General features: G+C 39.8%; 2 protein-coding genes across 2 annotated transcripts; both read left to right on the plus strand.

Moving 5' to 3' along the window:
- Positions 1–937: 937 nt before the first annotated feature.
- LOC125005000 (transmembrane 6 superfamily member 1-like) lies at positions 938–6,720 on the plus strand. The gene is made up of 10 exons (XM_047579891.1): positions 938–1,227; positions 1,327–1,430; positions 1,950–2,047; positions 2,146–2,249; positions 2,396–2,478; positions 2,674–2,792; positions 3,955–4,059; positions 4,156–4,248; positions 4,321–4,440; positions 5,910–6,720. The coding sequence occupies exons 1-10, from the start codon at positions 1,136–1,138 to the stop codon at positions 6,096–6,098; spliced, it is 1,107 nt and encodes a 368-aa protein (XP_047435847.1). The 5' UTR covers positions 938–1,135; the 3' UTR covers positions 6,099–6,720.
- A 79-nt stretch (positions 6,721–6,799) lies between these two features.
- On the plus strand, positions 6,800–13,833 carry zrsr2 (zinc finger (CCCH type), RNA-binding motif and serine/arginine rich 2). Its single transcript, XM_047580454.1, has 11 exons — positions 6,800–7,079; positions 8,370–8,449; positions 8,545–8,635; positions 8,905–9,013; positions 10,102–10,188; positions 10,643–10,681; positions 10,977–11,113; positions 11,210–11,423; positions 11,711–11,766; positions 11,859–11,968; positions 12,064–13,833. The coding sequence occupies exons 1-11, from the start codon at positions 7,033–7,035 to the stop codon at positions 12,996–12,998; spliced, it is 1,905 nt and encodes a 634-aa protein (XP_047436410.1). The 5' UTR covers positions 6,800–7,032; the 3' UTR covers positions 12,999–13,833.
- The last annotated feature ends 1 nt before the right edge of the window (position 13,834 follows it).

A 13,834-nucleotide genomic window follows, 5' to 3' on the forward strand; every position in this document is an offset into this window, starting at 1 on the left:
AACAAATAAAGAACGATAATATAATATAATATAATATAATATAATATAATATAATATAATATAATATAATATAATATAATATAATATAATATAACTTTATTTTTTCAGTGTTAATTAAAAAATAATAATAAATAAACAAATAAACACACCCTTCAAATGTTCAAACTGATTAAAAAGAGGATGGGAGGTTTTCACACAATTTTACTCCTATTTAATTTGTTCTTGCATTTACATCATAAGTGAGCAAACCAAGCAGAGAGACGGAATGTTAAGACACTCCATGTTTTCAGTGTGCATACTGAATATAAAAATACTGTTGGTGTTGTTTTTTTTCCACATACTTTGCATGTGAAAAACTATATTCAACTGGATTATGGAACAAAACATATTTAAATGAATAGTTAGCTACATTTTTGATGATGAGCATATGTATCTCATCTGTCCTCCATTTATTCACAAGACTAAATTTAAAGTTTACTGACATGTACCTTTGCAATTATAAATACAGCTATTTATATAAACGTGTAATCATGGCACTTGAATTTATTTATGCAATGAATTGCTATCTTCCTGTTTGCCAGTGCTACTTCTCTCAGTGCTAATTCTACATTTGACCGCTGGGCGTCAGTGTTTACGCTTTCACTGTAACAACAAATCTGCACAACCTATTCACAGATGATAAAAATAAATGCATAAATATGAAATGGTAACAAAAAGCAGCAAATTATAAATCTGCCAAGCCATTTAGTCTGGTCTGTTAAGTAAAGCACTGTCTATGTGTGTTTGTGTAGAGAGGCAGATAGAGGGGTAGAGTTGACTGGACAGAGAGAGAGAGAGAGAGAGAGAGAGCGTGTGTGTGTGTGTGTATGTGTGTGTCTGTGTGTGTGTGTGTGTGAGAGAGAGAGAGAGAGAGAGAGAGAGAGAGAGAGAGAGAGATAGAGAGAGACGGACAAGGGACAAGACAGAGCATGCACCAAGGACCCGATTTGCAAGTTGGCGGCATGTTCAGCTACTTTCTCAGGCACATTGTCACCTCGAAAAAATGTTCTTAAACTGAAAATGACCATTTTTGCGGCAGGTCTACTTTAAAAAAATCAATTCTCTCTCAAAATAAATCGCTCCAAACCGGTCCGCAATGAGCGCGTCTGCAGGGACAGGAGTGTTTGTTCTCTCCTTGATGTCCATCCCCATCTGCTATTTATTCAATTCCCTCATATACAGCAACAGGTGAGTGAATACTTTGGTTACATCTTTTAATAAACACGAAGAAGTGTTGCAAAAGAGTAACTGAATTAATAAGATGTGCATTTTGTACACTACATTTAGTGTTGAGGCTTTCTTCTTCGCTGGGTGCACAACAGTCATTATCCTGGCCATTTCAACTCGTTTTATGCTGAAGAGGAAGATTCCAGTTGATCCTCTTTTCTACGGTATGAGTCCTAAAATGCGGTTTCCTTGTTTTCATCAAACCAAAGAGAGAAAACTCAGAACTAAGAGCCATGAAGTTTTCCTTAAGCTTTTAATAAAAATAGAGATATCTGTTAATTGTTTTCAGCAGAGTTTGTAGATTAAAAACTGAGTTGTTGATTCGGCAGGGTTTTCATTTCGGAGGCTTTAGTTAGTAGAACTGTTACCACCTTTCGTTCAGTTATTCTGAACTTTTTAACACACATGAAGGGGGAATATAGAGCACGACGTAAATGCTTCGGTTGTCGTTAGTGTGCCTAATGAACTGGCAAATAAGAATAACAAGTTTGAGAATAACAATACGATCTTTTATTGCCATTGTCTAGTGAAAAACAACGTAATGCATTAAGTACATGTGTATGTATGTGGTTTTGTAGGGATACAACATATACAGTGTGCAATGTCCGCACAGTTCCTCAGATAGAAATGTGTAATTCCACCCCAGTACAACCACAATTCATTAAACATGTGCCCCTGTGCAGTGTATGCAGTGTATGCATTCCTCAGTGTGGTGAATCTGATCATTGGGCTGGAGCAAGACAACATCATAGATGGATTTGTGACGTTTTACATCAAAGAGGCAAGTCTTGTGCTTTTTGTTCATCTTGGGAATGACTTATCTTTTTTGATGTGTCGTTCCATTCCCACTGCTGTTGACACATTTACCCTGTGTTTTAGGCAGATAAACACATTAATACAGCACATGGGCACATGATCTCCTATTGGGATGGCTGTGTGCACTACCTCATGTATCTGCTCATGATTGCTGCAATTACTTGGGGGTAAGACCACATGTACACTATCTATCTATCTATCTATCTATCTATCTATCTATCTATCTATCTATCTATCTATCTATCTATCTATTGCCTAAGGAAGTATAATGTGTTCATCTGGCTTTGACAATAGTAGTGTTACGTGTGCACAGGGACAGTTACAGAGCAATTGGACTCTACTGGGTGGGATCTTTTCTCATGCGTGCCATAGTCTACATTCTTGGAAATGCTGTGGGTAAGTATACTAAAAATAATGGCCCCCCCACCCCTCCAAAGAAAACAAAACAAAAAAAAACTTGGTTCCATGAAGCTTTTTTTATTTTTTTTTATTTTACAGTAAATGTGAGTTCAAATGGGGCTGCGCTCACCATATCCTGTAGCCCTGTTTGTTTCCTGCAGCTACTTAACCTTTTGTTCTGTCCATTACCAGGAAAATATGGGACTCAAGTTGGTCCTCTCTTCATCCTCCACATGCTCTACATCGCAGTGTCGTTGTGGGCTTGCTTCCGCGTCGTCAGTCAACCCTCAACGCGGGATGTTCAGCCGACAGTAAGAAGCTGAAGTCATTGGTGTCAAAACTGTTGGGATGAGTCAGATAATTAAATGCTGAGATGATTTGAAAATGAGGGCCTCAGCGTCCAAACACTTTGCGGAATATTTCAAAGACATGTTATTGTGTTGATATACAACTCATGTAAAGTTCATTAGGTACACTAGAAAACAAATACATTATTAGACAACTGTCCTTATCATGACTATTCACTTTATGTTTAAGCAGTGTAAATCTGGTAATTCACCTGTATGAGGATGTATATATCAATATAGGTAGATATCAATATATCTACAATTAATTTGCGATTTTAAATAACATAATTATAATCTTGGATATAAGGCTTAAATAGATATCTGTTTAATAGTAGATCCAGATAATACTTTGTCACACAGGTGGGTATTGGCAAGGGCGATACGATACGTATCGTGTTATTTGAGTCATGATACGATACATTATTGTGATATTATGATATTGCGATATATTGCAATTTTAAATGCAGTTTAAAATACACACTGTATGTATGTACATCAGATGACAGTGATAATTATTATTGAACAAACTGTGTCAAAAAACAATATTAATCCAAATGATCCATTTCCAATTTATTGCACTTATGTGAAAGTCGTTAAAGATTGGCCCAAAATCTGACTTTTTCATTTTCTTTTAAAATCGATATTAAGACATTCAAAGTCGATATTGTATTGGAAGAAAAAGTGTCGTGATATATTGCCACGTCGATATTTTTTCCACCTCTACTTTCTCATACATAAAATTGTCTTGGGTAGAATAATGCAGCAGAGTAAATGGTCTTGCTTTTATATAGCGCTTTTCTACCTATTTCTACTCAGAGCGCTTTTACAGTCACAGACACATTCACACATTCGCTCACACAAGCACACACACATTCACACACCAGGGAGCAACTGGTTGTTCAGAGTCTTGCGCAAGGACACTTTGGCATATGGCACATTACAGGGATCAAACCATTAACCCTTTGGTTCGTGGACAACCCGCTCTATCTACTGAGCCACAGCTGCTGTAGAGAGTTAATTCAGTAATAAGTAGTTGGAATAAAAGCATCTCACTGATTTCCATATTCAGTAAATACAATGGGGGCAGCAGATACATCACTTCAACATGTTATTGTTGCTTTGTCAGAACTCTCAGGATGCTCAGAGGACAAGTTTGCGCCACAGACCTGTGGACATACTGTTCATCATCTACCTCATCCCAGCGTTTGCTTTCTGTGTCCTCAGAGGCCTGGTAAGAAACCCTGACCCTTGATCATCTGTCTGGTAGAAGAAAGAAGCACTTCTTAATGTAGAGCGCCTCTCTGTTTCAAACCGTTTTGTGTTTGAGGTTGTTTTGGACTGTTCCTGCAAATGGTGTCAAGACTACGCACGGCAGTATGAGCCTTACCTGAAAGACCCCTCAGCTTATGCTAAAGTGCAGGTACTTCTGTGACATTAAACTTCCTAATACTTCCAATCTGTCAAGTTTTTAAGTGCTTTCCATGTCTGTCAGATGCTTGTGAGCATGCTGTATTCTGGACCATACTACATCATCACTCTCTATGGGCTCTTGGTACCAGGATGTGAGTGGATGCCAGACCTGACTCTTGTGCACTCTGGAGCTCTGGCACAGGTATGTGCTGCACATCCACACAGGCACAATGATGGGTGTCCCATACGTCCTTAAAACCTACAGTATTTGGTTGGTTTAGGTTAGACACATTACATCTACGACGTGTTTAAAAGATTATTAAAATCCTATTCTGTATTTTTATGTTGGCATCGTGTATTTTATATATTTTTTCATTTTTATTTACAAATACCTTTGAAAAACAAGTGTCTGTGTTCAATGTATGAATATAAAACTATGTTCAGAAGATAAATATGTTGCATATGGGCCTTCCTAATGCGCATGTGTACATGTTTGTTTTACATTTAAACTGGGAAACCTAACCTACATGTGACTGAATTGAAATTTTACACTCATTAATTGTATTATCAATTAAATAATAGCCAGGATTATTTCACCAGAGCTTGTTGTGGTTTCTACTATTTGCAGTTAGATAAATGTCTTCTACATGAAAAACATCTGCCTGAAAGTTTTCCCACATGGCATCATGGTTCCAGGTAGATAAGGTGATTTGAGGTGAGAATGGGCATCTAGCCAAATAGTTATTCTCCTCTGTAATGGTTATTCTTGGTTTACTCTTGAGTTCATGGTTAACTCCTCTGTGCTACCAAACCTCATTGGCTCCACATGATCACATATAGTGTGAATCAACATCTGAAGATAGCAGCCAGTTCACTGTTCACATCTCCACCCTGCAACGCAGCTATTGTGTTTGAGCTGCAAGCTGGCGCGTCACTCATCAGCGGGAAAAGGGCAGGAGCTGACTTCAGACCAGGAGGAATGGTGCTATTGATGGTATTCACTTATAAGTCAGCTGTTCTGCCAGCCTATAAATAGCAGAGCTGATACTCCAGCAGCTTTTGTTGCTATGAACCATGCCATGTGTCTTTTTTCAGCGACTTTCTTTGAAAAGGTGACTGGCAGGAGTCTGTTAGATGAGTGGCAATGCCAGGATTAGTCCATGGTTTATCTGTCATCAGTGCAGTAAAGGAACACTTCACTGTAAAGCTGACTTAATTTAGGTATTTTCTCTTTGTCTCTCTGCATCAACTGTTAATAAAAACAGCAACAGCAATTTTTCAAGGCATCTCCTACATCACATGATTCATTTTAAATAAGGGAAATATTAACTCTTATAGTAAATCTTTGATTGACATGGACTCAAGCAGGAAAAACATTAGAAAAACAAGCAGGCTTGTTTTTTTTATATTTATGTGGTGTTTTTAAAATTATGTGCTGCACTAACCATCATAGCATAATGACTTTTAAATTTACATCCACAACAAAAATATAGTGAAATCCAGTGAGGCTGTATTAAAAATCCATAATACAATACTCTAAAACATCAAAAAATGTGTTTAAGCTTTTTCTCCAATGAATATCATTACATCATTAGCAAAATTATTGGTAAATATATCTTAAAGTTATATAAAAAGGCATCTTCATTTTCTCTTCTGTGCTACACTTTGCAGGCCCAATTCTCTCACATTGGCGCATCTCTTCACACACGAACGCCGTTCTCCTACAGAGTGCCTGCTGACAGCCAGCCTGTCTTCTTGCTGCTCAATGTCCTGTACATGCTGCTGCCTCAGGCTCTGTGCTACCGCTGCTGCACCCGGCCAGCCTTCTTCCTCAGACCAGTGAGAGAGAAGAAAAATTAATGACAGGAAGGGTTGGGGAGAGAGCGTGCAACAGTTGTCAAGGATGCCTGGAATACTGGCAAAATTGCGTGACAAAAAATGGCCGTGCCTAAAGCAAGATCAGGTGCATTAAGGCACGCACAGTGTCACAGTGACAATAATAGTGCTTTATATTTTAAAGCACAGTATATTTTTGGTATGTTTTTTTCCTTTGGTTATAAAAGCAGTTTTCTTGTTGACACTGAGTTTTTTGCAAGTATTTTTCAATGAATTTGAAAATAAAGACAGTAAACAAAAATGGTCCATTATTGTCACATCCAGAATAACTTGCAAATTTTAAGTTAAAACCAGACTGAAACAATGTTAGAAAAGTCCAATCTAACATATTTTTAATGTTTTTATTTTTACCACTCTCAAAAAAATTATTGAAAGTACATTGATACTATTGTTACCTTCACGACTGATTTAAAATAATAAAAGTTATCAACATGTTATACATTACACATAATGGGTTAATGGGTTTTGTATTCACTGCAATTGTTATAAAAACACTTTCTTTGTACATTGTAGTATATTTAATCAGTAAAATGTAGACGGATATATGTAAAGTTGCAAATTAAAGACATAAAAAATAGAAGAAAAATGCCCCTTGTGTGTTTATTTTAAGGCGGAAGTAAACACTGCAAAAACGCGCAGAATCGGAAGAACCCGGAAGTATTTTACTGAACCTCTTCCTGTCATGGGCAGAACAGCTCCGCATGAAGCTAGTTTTAAATAGACAGATATTGTTAAGTCATATGTACCCGGGTAAACCGATTTGGTGTTGGAAATAATTAGTCATAATTGTCAGAGACAAATTGGGCTTACGCATTAACTAAATGCTTGTCATAATTAATAATCGGGGTTCTTTGGGGTGTTAAAGTTAGCTGAAGAAGCTAACTGGCTAGCTACTATTATGGCTGCAGCCAATCCTCTGCAGCCAATTTCTGCTCCTGTAGTAAGGTCGGTTTCACTTTTTTGATCTATTTGATATAACTACATGACTAAAAAAAATAACGATTTCTGGAAAAGTTGACAATAATTGCACATGAACGTTGCAAAAAGTAAATGCAGCGGTGTTACACGTTGTTCGCTAACGTTGGCTGCGGTTTAACTCGTAACTATAGCTACGGTTAATGTTTACATTTAGGATACTGATTTTTGAGACGTAACTGATGTGTTTACTTATCTTGCAACTATCTTATTATTGCAATACTAACTCAGCCAAGTTGAATGTTGTTGAACGTCACAGTAGACACTGTGACTTGTTTCTTACTAGAAACACACATATGTATCATCCCCCTTTAACTTTTGCCGTGCTTGAGACAGAACCTCCACAATGTCCAGAGTTATTAGACTTTAACAGAAGTATGTCAAAACTAAAAACTTCACAGTTGGACAGAGACTGTTGGTTATAAGGAGGGTATACAATTTATGGCAGAGGGGAAAAAACAGTCTGTCAGAATGCTGTGTTTCCTCAATGCTTTTATTTTATTTTTAACTCACAAAACTCTATTGATTTAACAGTTTCAATAAAAGCCCCTAGTTATAATGTTATTCCAACTATTAATTTTTTTTTATACAGTATATGGCACATAAGATAATGAGTTTTGTGTCTAGTTCATATCATTGCGTAAATATTAGATTTGGTGACAGATAGAGTCTGTGAGGTTTATATACATTAACAATAAACAAAATGCGGTTGAGATGAGGGAGGGAGAGATGCTGTAGGAATAAGAAAAACAGAACAAGAATAATGTTGTTGCAAACATGCAAAAATATTTGTTGTGAGACCACAGTAGAGTAAATTAGACCCAAGCGGGCCGCCGTAGTATTAGCATTGTATGGGAAATTCTGCACAGGTTGGACTATAATAAATAACATCTTTGGCTCTAATCCAGTGTAGTTCTAAACCAGAACAACATATCTTGACTTGTCTGAGGTCTCTTGAAGTGGGTGGTGAGCTGATGGGGAGTTTTATCATCAGACAAGTCCGGTTGTATTTGTTTTAGATATACCATGACTTGGAGGGCTGAAGATCTTCATAGATTAATCACAGTCATGCTCCATATAATTATATTACCCTTGTGTTTCACAGGCTAAAATATTTGTTCCTCTGTTCAACTTAAGCTTTACTACAAATTGTTAACTCTGCTAGTGTTTGTCCCTTTATGGTAACTGTACAACCCTGAGGAGCTCAGGCCCTTTCTACTCCTCTGTTGTGATTATTGTTTCAAATCTTTTTCACTTCAGTCAGAAGCAACGCAAGGCTGCTCTGAGGAAAGAGAGAAGAAAACGGAAACGGCAAGCTCTCGCCCAAGCTAGAGAATGTGGTATGAAGAAAGCTGTTGTGTTGATGGATGTATCAACTCTTAATGTAGTGTTGCGGCTGCAGCTGTTAATAAAATTGTCTACGCCGCTGTTACAGATTCAAGGAATGAAGCGATCTGTCCTCCTGGGACCGAAGAGGAAATAAATGATGGAGATGGCGAAGATAATGATGTTGCTGAGGAGGAAAGGTAACGCAGCTCCACGTTCACTGATTGATAGGGCTGGGGTCGCTACTGATTTCCTGAATCGATTCGATATCGGTTCACAAGGTCCTGATTGTTTGAACTGTTTTGGATCTCACTCATACATGGGTTAAGTTTGTTACGTGAGTCAAGTAAAACTAGTTGTGCAAGACCACAGTGAAATTTCTTACAAGAGGATGCAGGAGATAGCACGTATACAAAGGGATGGTAGGACTCGATCTGGGATCTTTCAAATGTGTTTTTTGTTATTTCAGACTGCGGCGACATGAAGAGTGGCTGCAAAGAGAGAGGCTTGCCCAGGAGGAATTCAGACTGCGTTACGAAAGGGAGGAAGCTGCCAGGAAAAGAAAAGAGGAAGAGGAGGTAATCTACAATATGTATTCGGCATAGGGAGTTTATATAATTCAAGAGAGTCAAAAGTGTATCTACAGATACATACATTTAGGTGAGCGACGATGGGCTGTGGTGATTAGCTGAATTGATGGCTCAATTATATACCATTGTTATCATGCATCACTGACACCCGTGGCATCCCATTAATTACCAAAACTAACAAAGAACTGATTCTGAAGCCTTATATGGTTTATTCCTTTGAGCCGCAGACCTGTGTTATATTAGTGCACTTTGTCTTTACAGTGGACATGAGGACTGCAGTTTGTTTTGACATGATCCCACATACGTCATCCAGCTGCTGTAAATTCTGACTACAGCACTAAGTGTGTGTTAATATACAATTGAAATAATAACACTGCACTCACGTAATTTATTGAGCCAGTTTTTCAAAGTTAACCTACACAAATGGTTGGTTGGACATCGCTGAGCATTCAGAGACAACAACACTAGTACATGTTTATCTATGAAGCTCTGCTGGGTAAACTTCCAGAATACCGCCGCAACCTCCTATCTGTCAGCTCTGGTAGTTACCATCTGCAAGCCTCTAAGTGGTTGCTTTTGAATGTGACATTTGATCTGGGCAAAACAGCGTTTATCTACCATGGAATAACCTTCAAAAAACTCACATATTCATTAATAATTTAAAGAGCATCATAAAGAATGCAGTGAAGGAGGAATGTCATTGTTTCTCTTGAGAGGCTACTGTTCCTGAACAGCTGCCACTCTGTGTTATTGTTTTACTGGTATATTGCTCATTTGTGCATCATGTTCCTGTTTTATATCACTTTTGACTTTGCATGGCCGCTACCATGGCCAGATCTCTCTTGTAAAAGCGATTTCTAATCTCAATGGGACTTCCTGGTTAAATAAAGGCTAAAAAAGCTGTATTTGCTTGAATCAAAATAGATTATTTTATGGCGACAGTTTCAATGAACTGTTTGGTTTGCCTGCTGATTTACAGTTTACAATTACAGACGTTGAGATTGTTTGCCTGTTTGCCAAGTAATTTGCAACAAAATGTTAATATTAACTGGCTATATATCATCTTGTGTCCACAGCGGAGGATAAAGGAGGAGTGGGAGGCCCAGCAGAAGAAAGAGCATGAAGAGAAAGAGCAGAAGCAGCAAGAGAAGCGAGACAGAGAGGTGAAACGGGCTCCAGGATGAGAGAGATCAAAAAGAATTATATCCTCTTCTATTTAATCATTGTTTTTAAAGCGTCCGTCCAAAGAGGGATTATCACAGCGTGAAATAAATCCCACCGCCTCAATGTTTCTTTTGTAAAATGTGTTTTTCCTTTGCACGTGGTTCTTTTTAACCTTTTCCTTGACTGAGTGGCACAAGCAACCATCCTATTCCTTAACTGAGATACTCTCAAAAGAGAAAAGCCCGTAACAACACCATCAGCTCTTACAACAAGGATGTATCTTTTACTTTGTTGTGTGACAACTGTGAAATGGCTGCGGAAGTCTGAAACGTTTCCAATCATTTGTGTGCCTAACTGTCCCCGCGAATGTGGTCTTAACCCACAAAGACAGATATGCTGCAGTCTGTTGACGTCTTCTCATTTTCACCAGCCGTGTCTTTGCACCATTTGTAGGAGGCCGTTCAGAAAATGTTGGACGAAGCTGAAAATCAGGTATTAACACACGTGAACGTCATTTCGGAGAATAGGAGTTCAAATCTATATGTTATGCTATGATTCCTCAACTGCATAAATCATTCAGACTGTCTCTGTTACTTAAAGAAAACTGACATCTTTTTAAAATTAATGTTGCCCGTGCATTAATCACATGTAACTATTGTTTTTTTATTTACCAGTTAATTTTAATCTTCTCAGGAGTGATTTATATTGAAAGATGCAACAACCTCTCATTCTAGTTCAGTGCCATTAAAGTGTGTGCGGTATATTTTGTTTGTGTCTTTGCTTCCAGTTGGAAAATGGAGGACCCTGGATGAATCCTGAGGCTCCCGTGACAGCGACGGGGAACTCTGACAACTTTGGAACAGAGCGCGACGTAGCGAACTGCCCATTCTTTCTAAAGACGGGAGCGTGTCGCTTTGGAGATCGGTACAGCTGGGATCTCTTCGTAAACCTGCCACTTGAGCTGTGACCGGCCGGATGCGCAGCCACATTAAATCCACCTTTCCTCTGCACGTTCTCCAGATGCTCTCGGAAGCACGTTTACCCCACGACCAGCCCGACTCTGATGATCCGCGGCATGTTCAGGATATTCGGCATGGAGCAGTCGCGGCGAGACGACTACGACGTCGATGCCTGTTTGGAGCACAGCGAGGAGGAGCTGCACGAGTCCTTCCTCGAGTTCTACCACGACGTTCTCCCCGAGTTCAAGAGTGTCGGCAAGGTGCTGCAATTCAAGGTGAGGGGAGATCGAGGGATGTGGTTTCTGTCTGTTCTGTTGTGTTTACATTTACAGGAATCCCGGTTTCATTAACCCGGAATGGGGAAGTGATTCAACTTGATTTGCAGCGGTGAATTTCCCAGTTGAGACTCTTGGTGCTAGCAGCGTGACCGTTTAACTTTTGTCTCAAAATGATCTTAGTGAACCTGAGGCTTGAACCTGAACCAGCACTATTCAGATTTCTTGTATTGATGATTGAATAATCCTTAAAAATACATAATTTATTGATATCTGTCCACTTTCAGGTTTGTTGCAACCACGAACCACATCTGAGAGGAAATGTTTACATCCAGTTTGAAACGTAAGCTATGTCATACAGCTGCAATATAAGTAAAGACTTGTTGTTTTGGGGTAAATCTCCTCATTCGTTGTTCTTGTCTTTCTGTTGTCCAGAGATGAACAGTGCAAAGAGGCCTTCATCAAGTTCAATGGGAGGTATTATGCAGGCAGGCAGCTTCACTGTGAGATAAGTCCTGTTACACGGTGGAAAAATGCCATATGTGGTGAGTCTTTTTATTCCCAGCTAAAATCAGACAGACATGATTCACTTTAATGCATGTACAGTCTCACTTGCATTTGTTTTTGTTTTTTTTCGTAGGGTTGTTCGACAGACAGAAATGCCCTAAAGGGAAGCACTGCAATTTCCTGCACGTGTTTCGAAACCCCGGGATTGAATTCTGGGATGCCGACAGGGACCTGCACATGTCCCCGAACCGCAGCGTCGCAGGGAGCCGCAGGGACGGGTCTCGTTCGGAGCGTTTCAGCGACCGCTCTTGGAGGCAGCGTCGCTACAGCAGAAGCCCGGTGAGGTCGGAGAGATCTCACAGCAGACGAGAGGACGACAGGCGGAGGAGCAGGAGCAGAGAGAGGAGGGCGTCGCACCAGTACAGAGAGGAAACGTGGTCATCCAGATCCAGACACAGTGACAGCAGGAAGGAGAGGCATCTGAGGAGAAGCAGAGAAAGGTCCAGGAGCAGGAGCAGAGAGAGGTCGAGGAGCAGGAGCAAAGAAAGACCTCAACGCAGGCTTAGAAACGGGAGCAGAGATCAAGACCGGGCGCCTAGGCATAGAGATAGAAGTAAAGAGAGAGACAGCAGAGACAGAGACACTCAGAGAGAAGTGAGAGAAAAGTCAAGAAGCACAAGCAGAGAGAGGGAAAGAAACAAACCAGAGAGAGAGAAGAGCCCAGAGAAACCAGATAAGAATAAGAAAAGGTCTGACGACGACACCGACGCACACCATCGCCACAGACACTCAAAAAAGAGCAAGAAGAAGAGCAAGAAAAAGAAGAAGAAGAAGAGGAAAAGTCGTTCATCTGAAGGGACACCTTCACCCGTAGAGTCAGAAAAGGAGAAGGAGTCAGAGGAGGAGGAGGAGGAGGAGGAGGAAACGGTGGATTCTGCACCGAGTCCCAGTAGTGAGATGAACGAGACGGAGGTAACTCAGAAAAACTGTGACTTAGACGAGAGCGCTGACGCAGAGAATAACTCAAGTTCAGAAGTGAAAAGTGAACAGATGTCTCAAGCAAGCTGATTGTTCTTTTTTTTTTTTTTTTAAGCAGAGATACATAGAGATACATAGCTCCACAATCACTCCCCCGTCAGGCATCACTTTTTAGTTGGTGGTTTTCAAACCCGTTAAATTAGATGCATTGTGGGACTGTTTTGTACGGGCACTATTTTTTTTGTCCATTACATTTCTCAGTAACTGAATGCCTGATCTGCACCGGTCAAGCATAACATTATGACCACCTTGTTTTGTAAGTCTCCTTTGTGCCGCCAAAACAATTATCACTTATCAGAGTAACGAAATGGGCCTTCTGAGGGTGCCCTGTGGTGTTAATAGTGGGGGGGGACTTTGGGTCCCATGGGTTGAGGGGAGGGGCCTCTGTGGATCATCCCACAGATACTTGATCTCCTAGGGAATTTGGAGGCCAGGTCAACACCTTGTTCTGTTTTTTTGAGTTGTTCCTAAACCTTTTTTGTGTCTGTGTCAGGCTGCATCCTGCTGGGGGTGGCTGCTGCCATCAGTGAGTGTTATGGAGTGGGGGGTGGTTGGTCTGGTAACATCCACACTAATGCCAGGTCCAAAAGTTTCCCAGCCGAACACTGAATTATCACCAGATGGTCGATGTTATTAACTTCTCCGTGGTCATAATGTTATGCCTGATCGGTGTATATCCTGGGTAGTTTAACACACTTCAGATATAATATCAGTGGAAGAAGTGATTTCATACACAGCCCACATCAGAACTCATCACCATCCTTAACCATATGTGAATATTTTGCTTTTTAGAAATTAACATTGCTTTAATTGAAGCTGTTGCACTACAGTTCTCGATGCTGATTAAAATCAATACAAACATCAAC

This window comes from Mugil cephalus, chromosome 3, assembly GCF_022458985.1.
Source record: "Mugil cephalus isolate CIBA_MC_2020 chromosome 3, CIBA_Mcephalus_1.1, whole genome shotgun sequence".
Lineage (NCBI taxonomy): Eukaryota > Metazoa > Chordata > Actinopteri > Mugiliformes > Mugilidae > Mugil > Mugil cephalus.

Bases quoted from the DNA above. Each gene is read 5' to 3' on its own strand.
- LOC125005000 (XM_047579891.1), top strand. From the start codon at position 1,136: ATGAGCGCGTCTGCAGGGACAGGAGTGTTTGTTCTCTCCTTGATGTCC. The intron at 2,250-2,395 runs GTAAGACCACAT...ACGTGTGCACAG, and splicing joins ATTGCTGCAATTACTTGGGG to GGACAGTTACAGAGCAATTG. The intron at 2,793-3,954 runs GTAAGAAGCTGA...TTGCTTTGTCAG, and splicing joins CGCGGGATGTTCAGCCGACA to AACTCTCAGGATGCTCAGAG.
- zrsr2 (XM_047580454.1), top strand. From the start codon at position 7,033: ATGGCTGCAGCCAATCCTCTGCAGCCAATTTCTGCTCCTGTAGTAAG. The intron at 7,080-8,369 runs GTCGGTTTCACT...TTTTCACTTCAG, and splicing joins ATTTCTGCTCCTGTAGTAAG to TCAGAAGCAACGCAAGGCTG. The intron at 8,636-8,904 runs GTAACGCAGCTC...TTGTTATTTCAG, and splicing joins GATGTTGCTGAGGAGGAAAG to ACTGCGGCGACATGAAGAGT.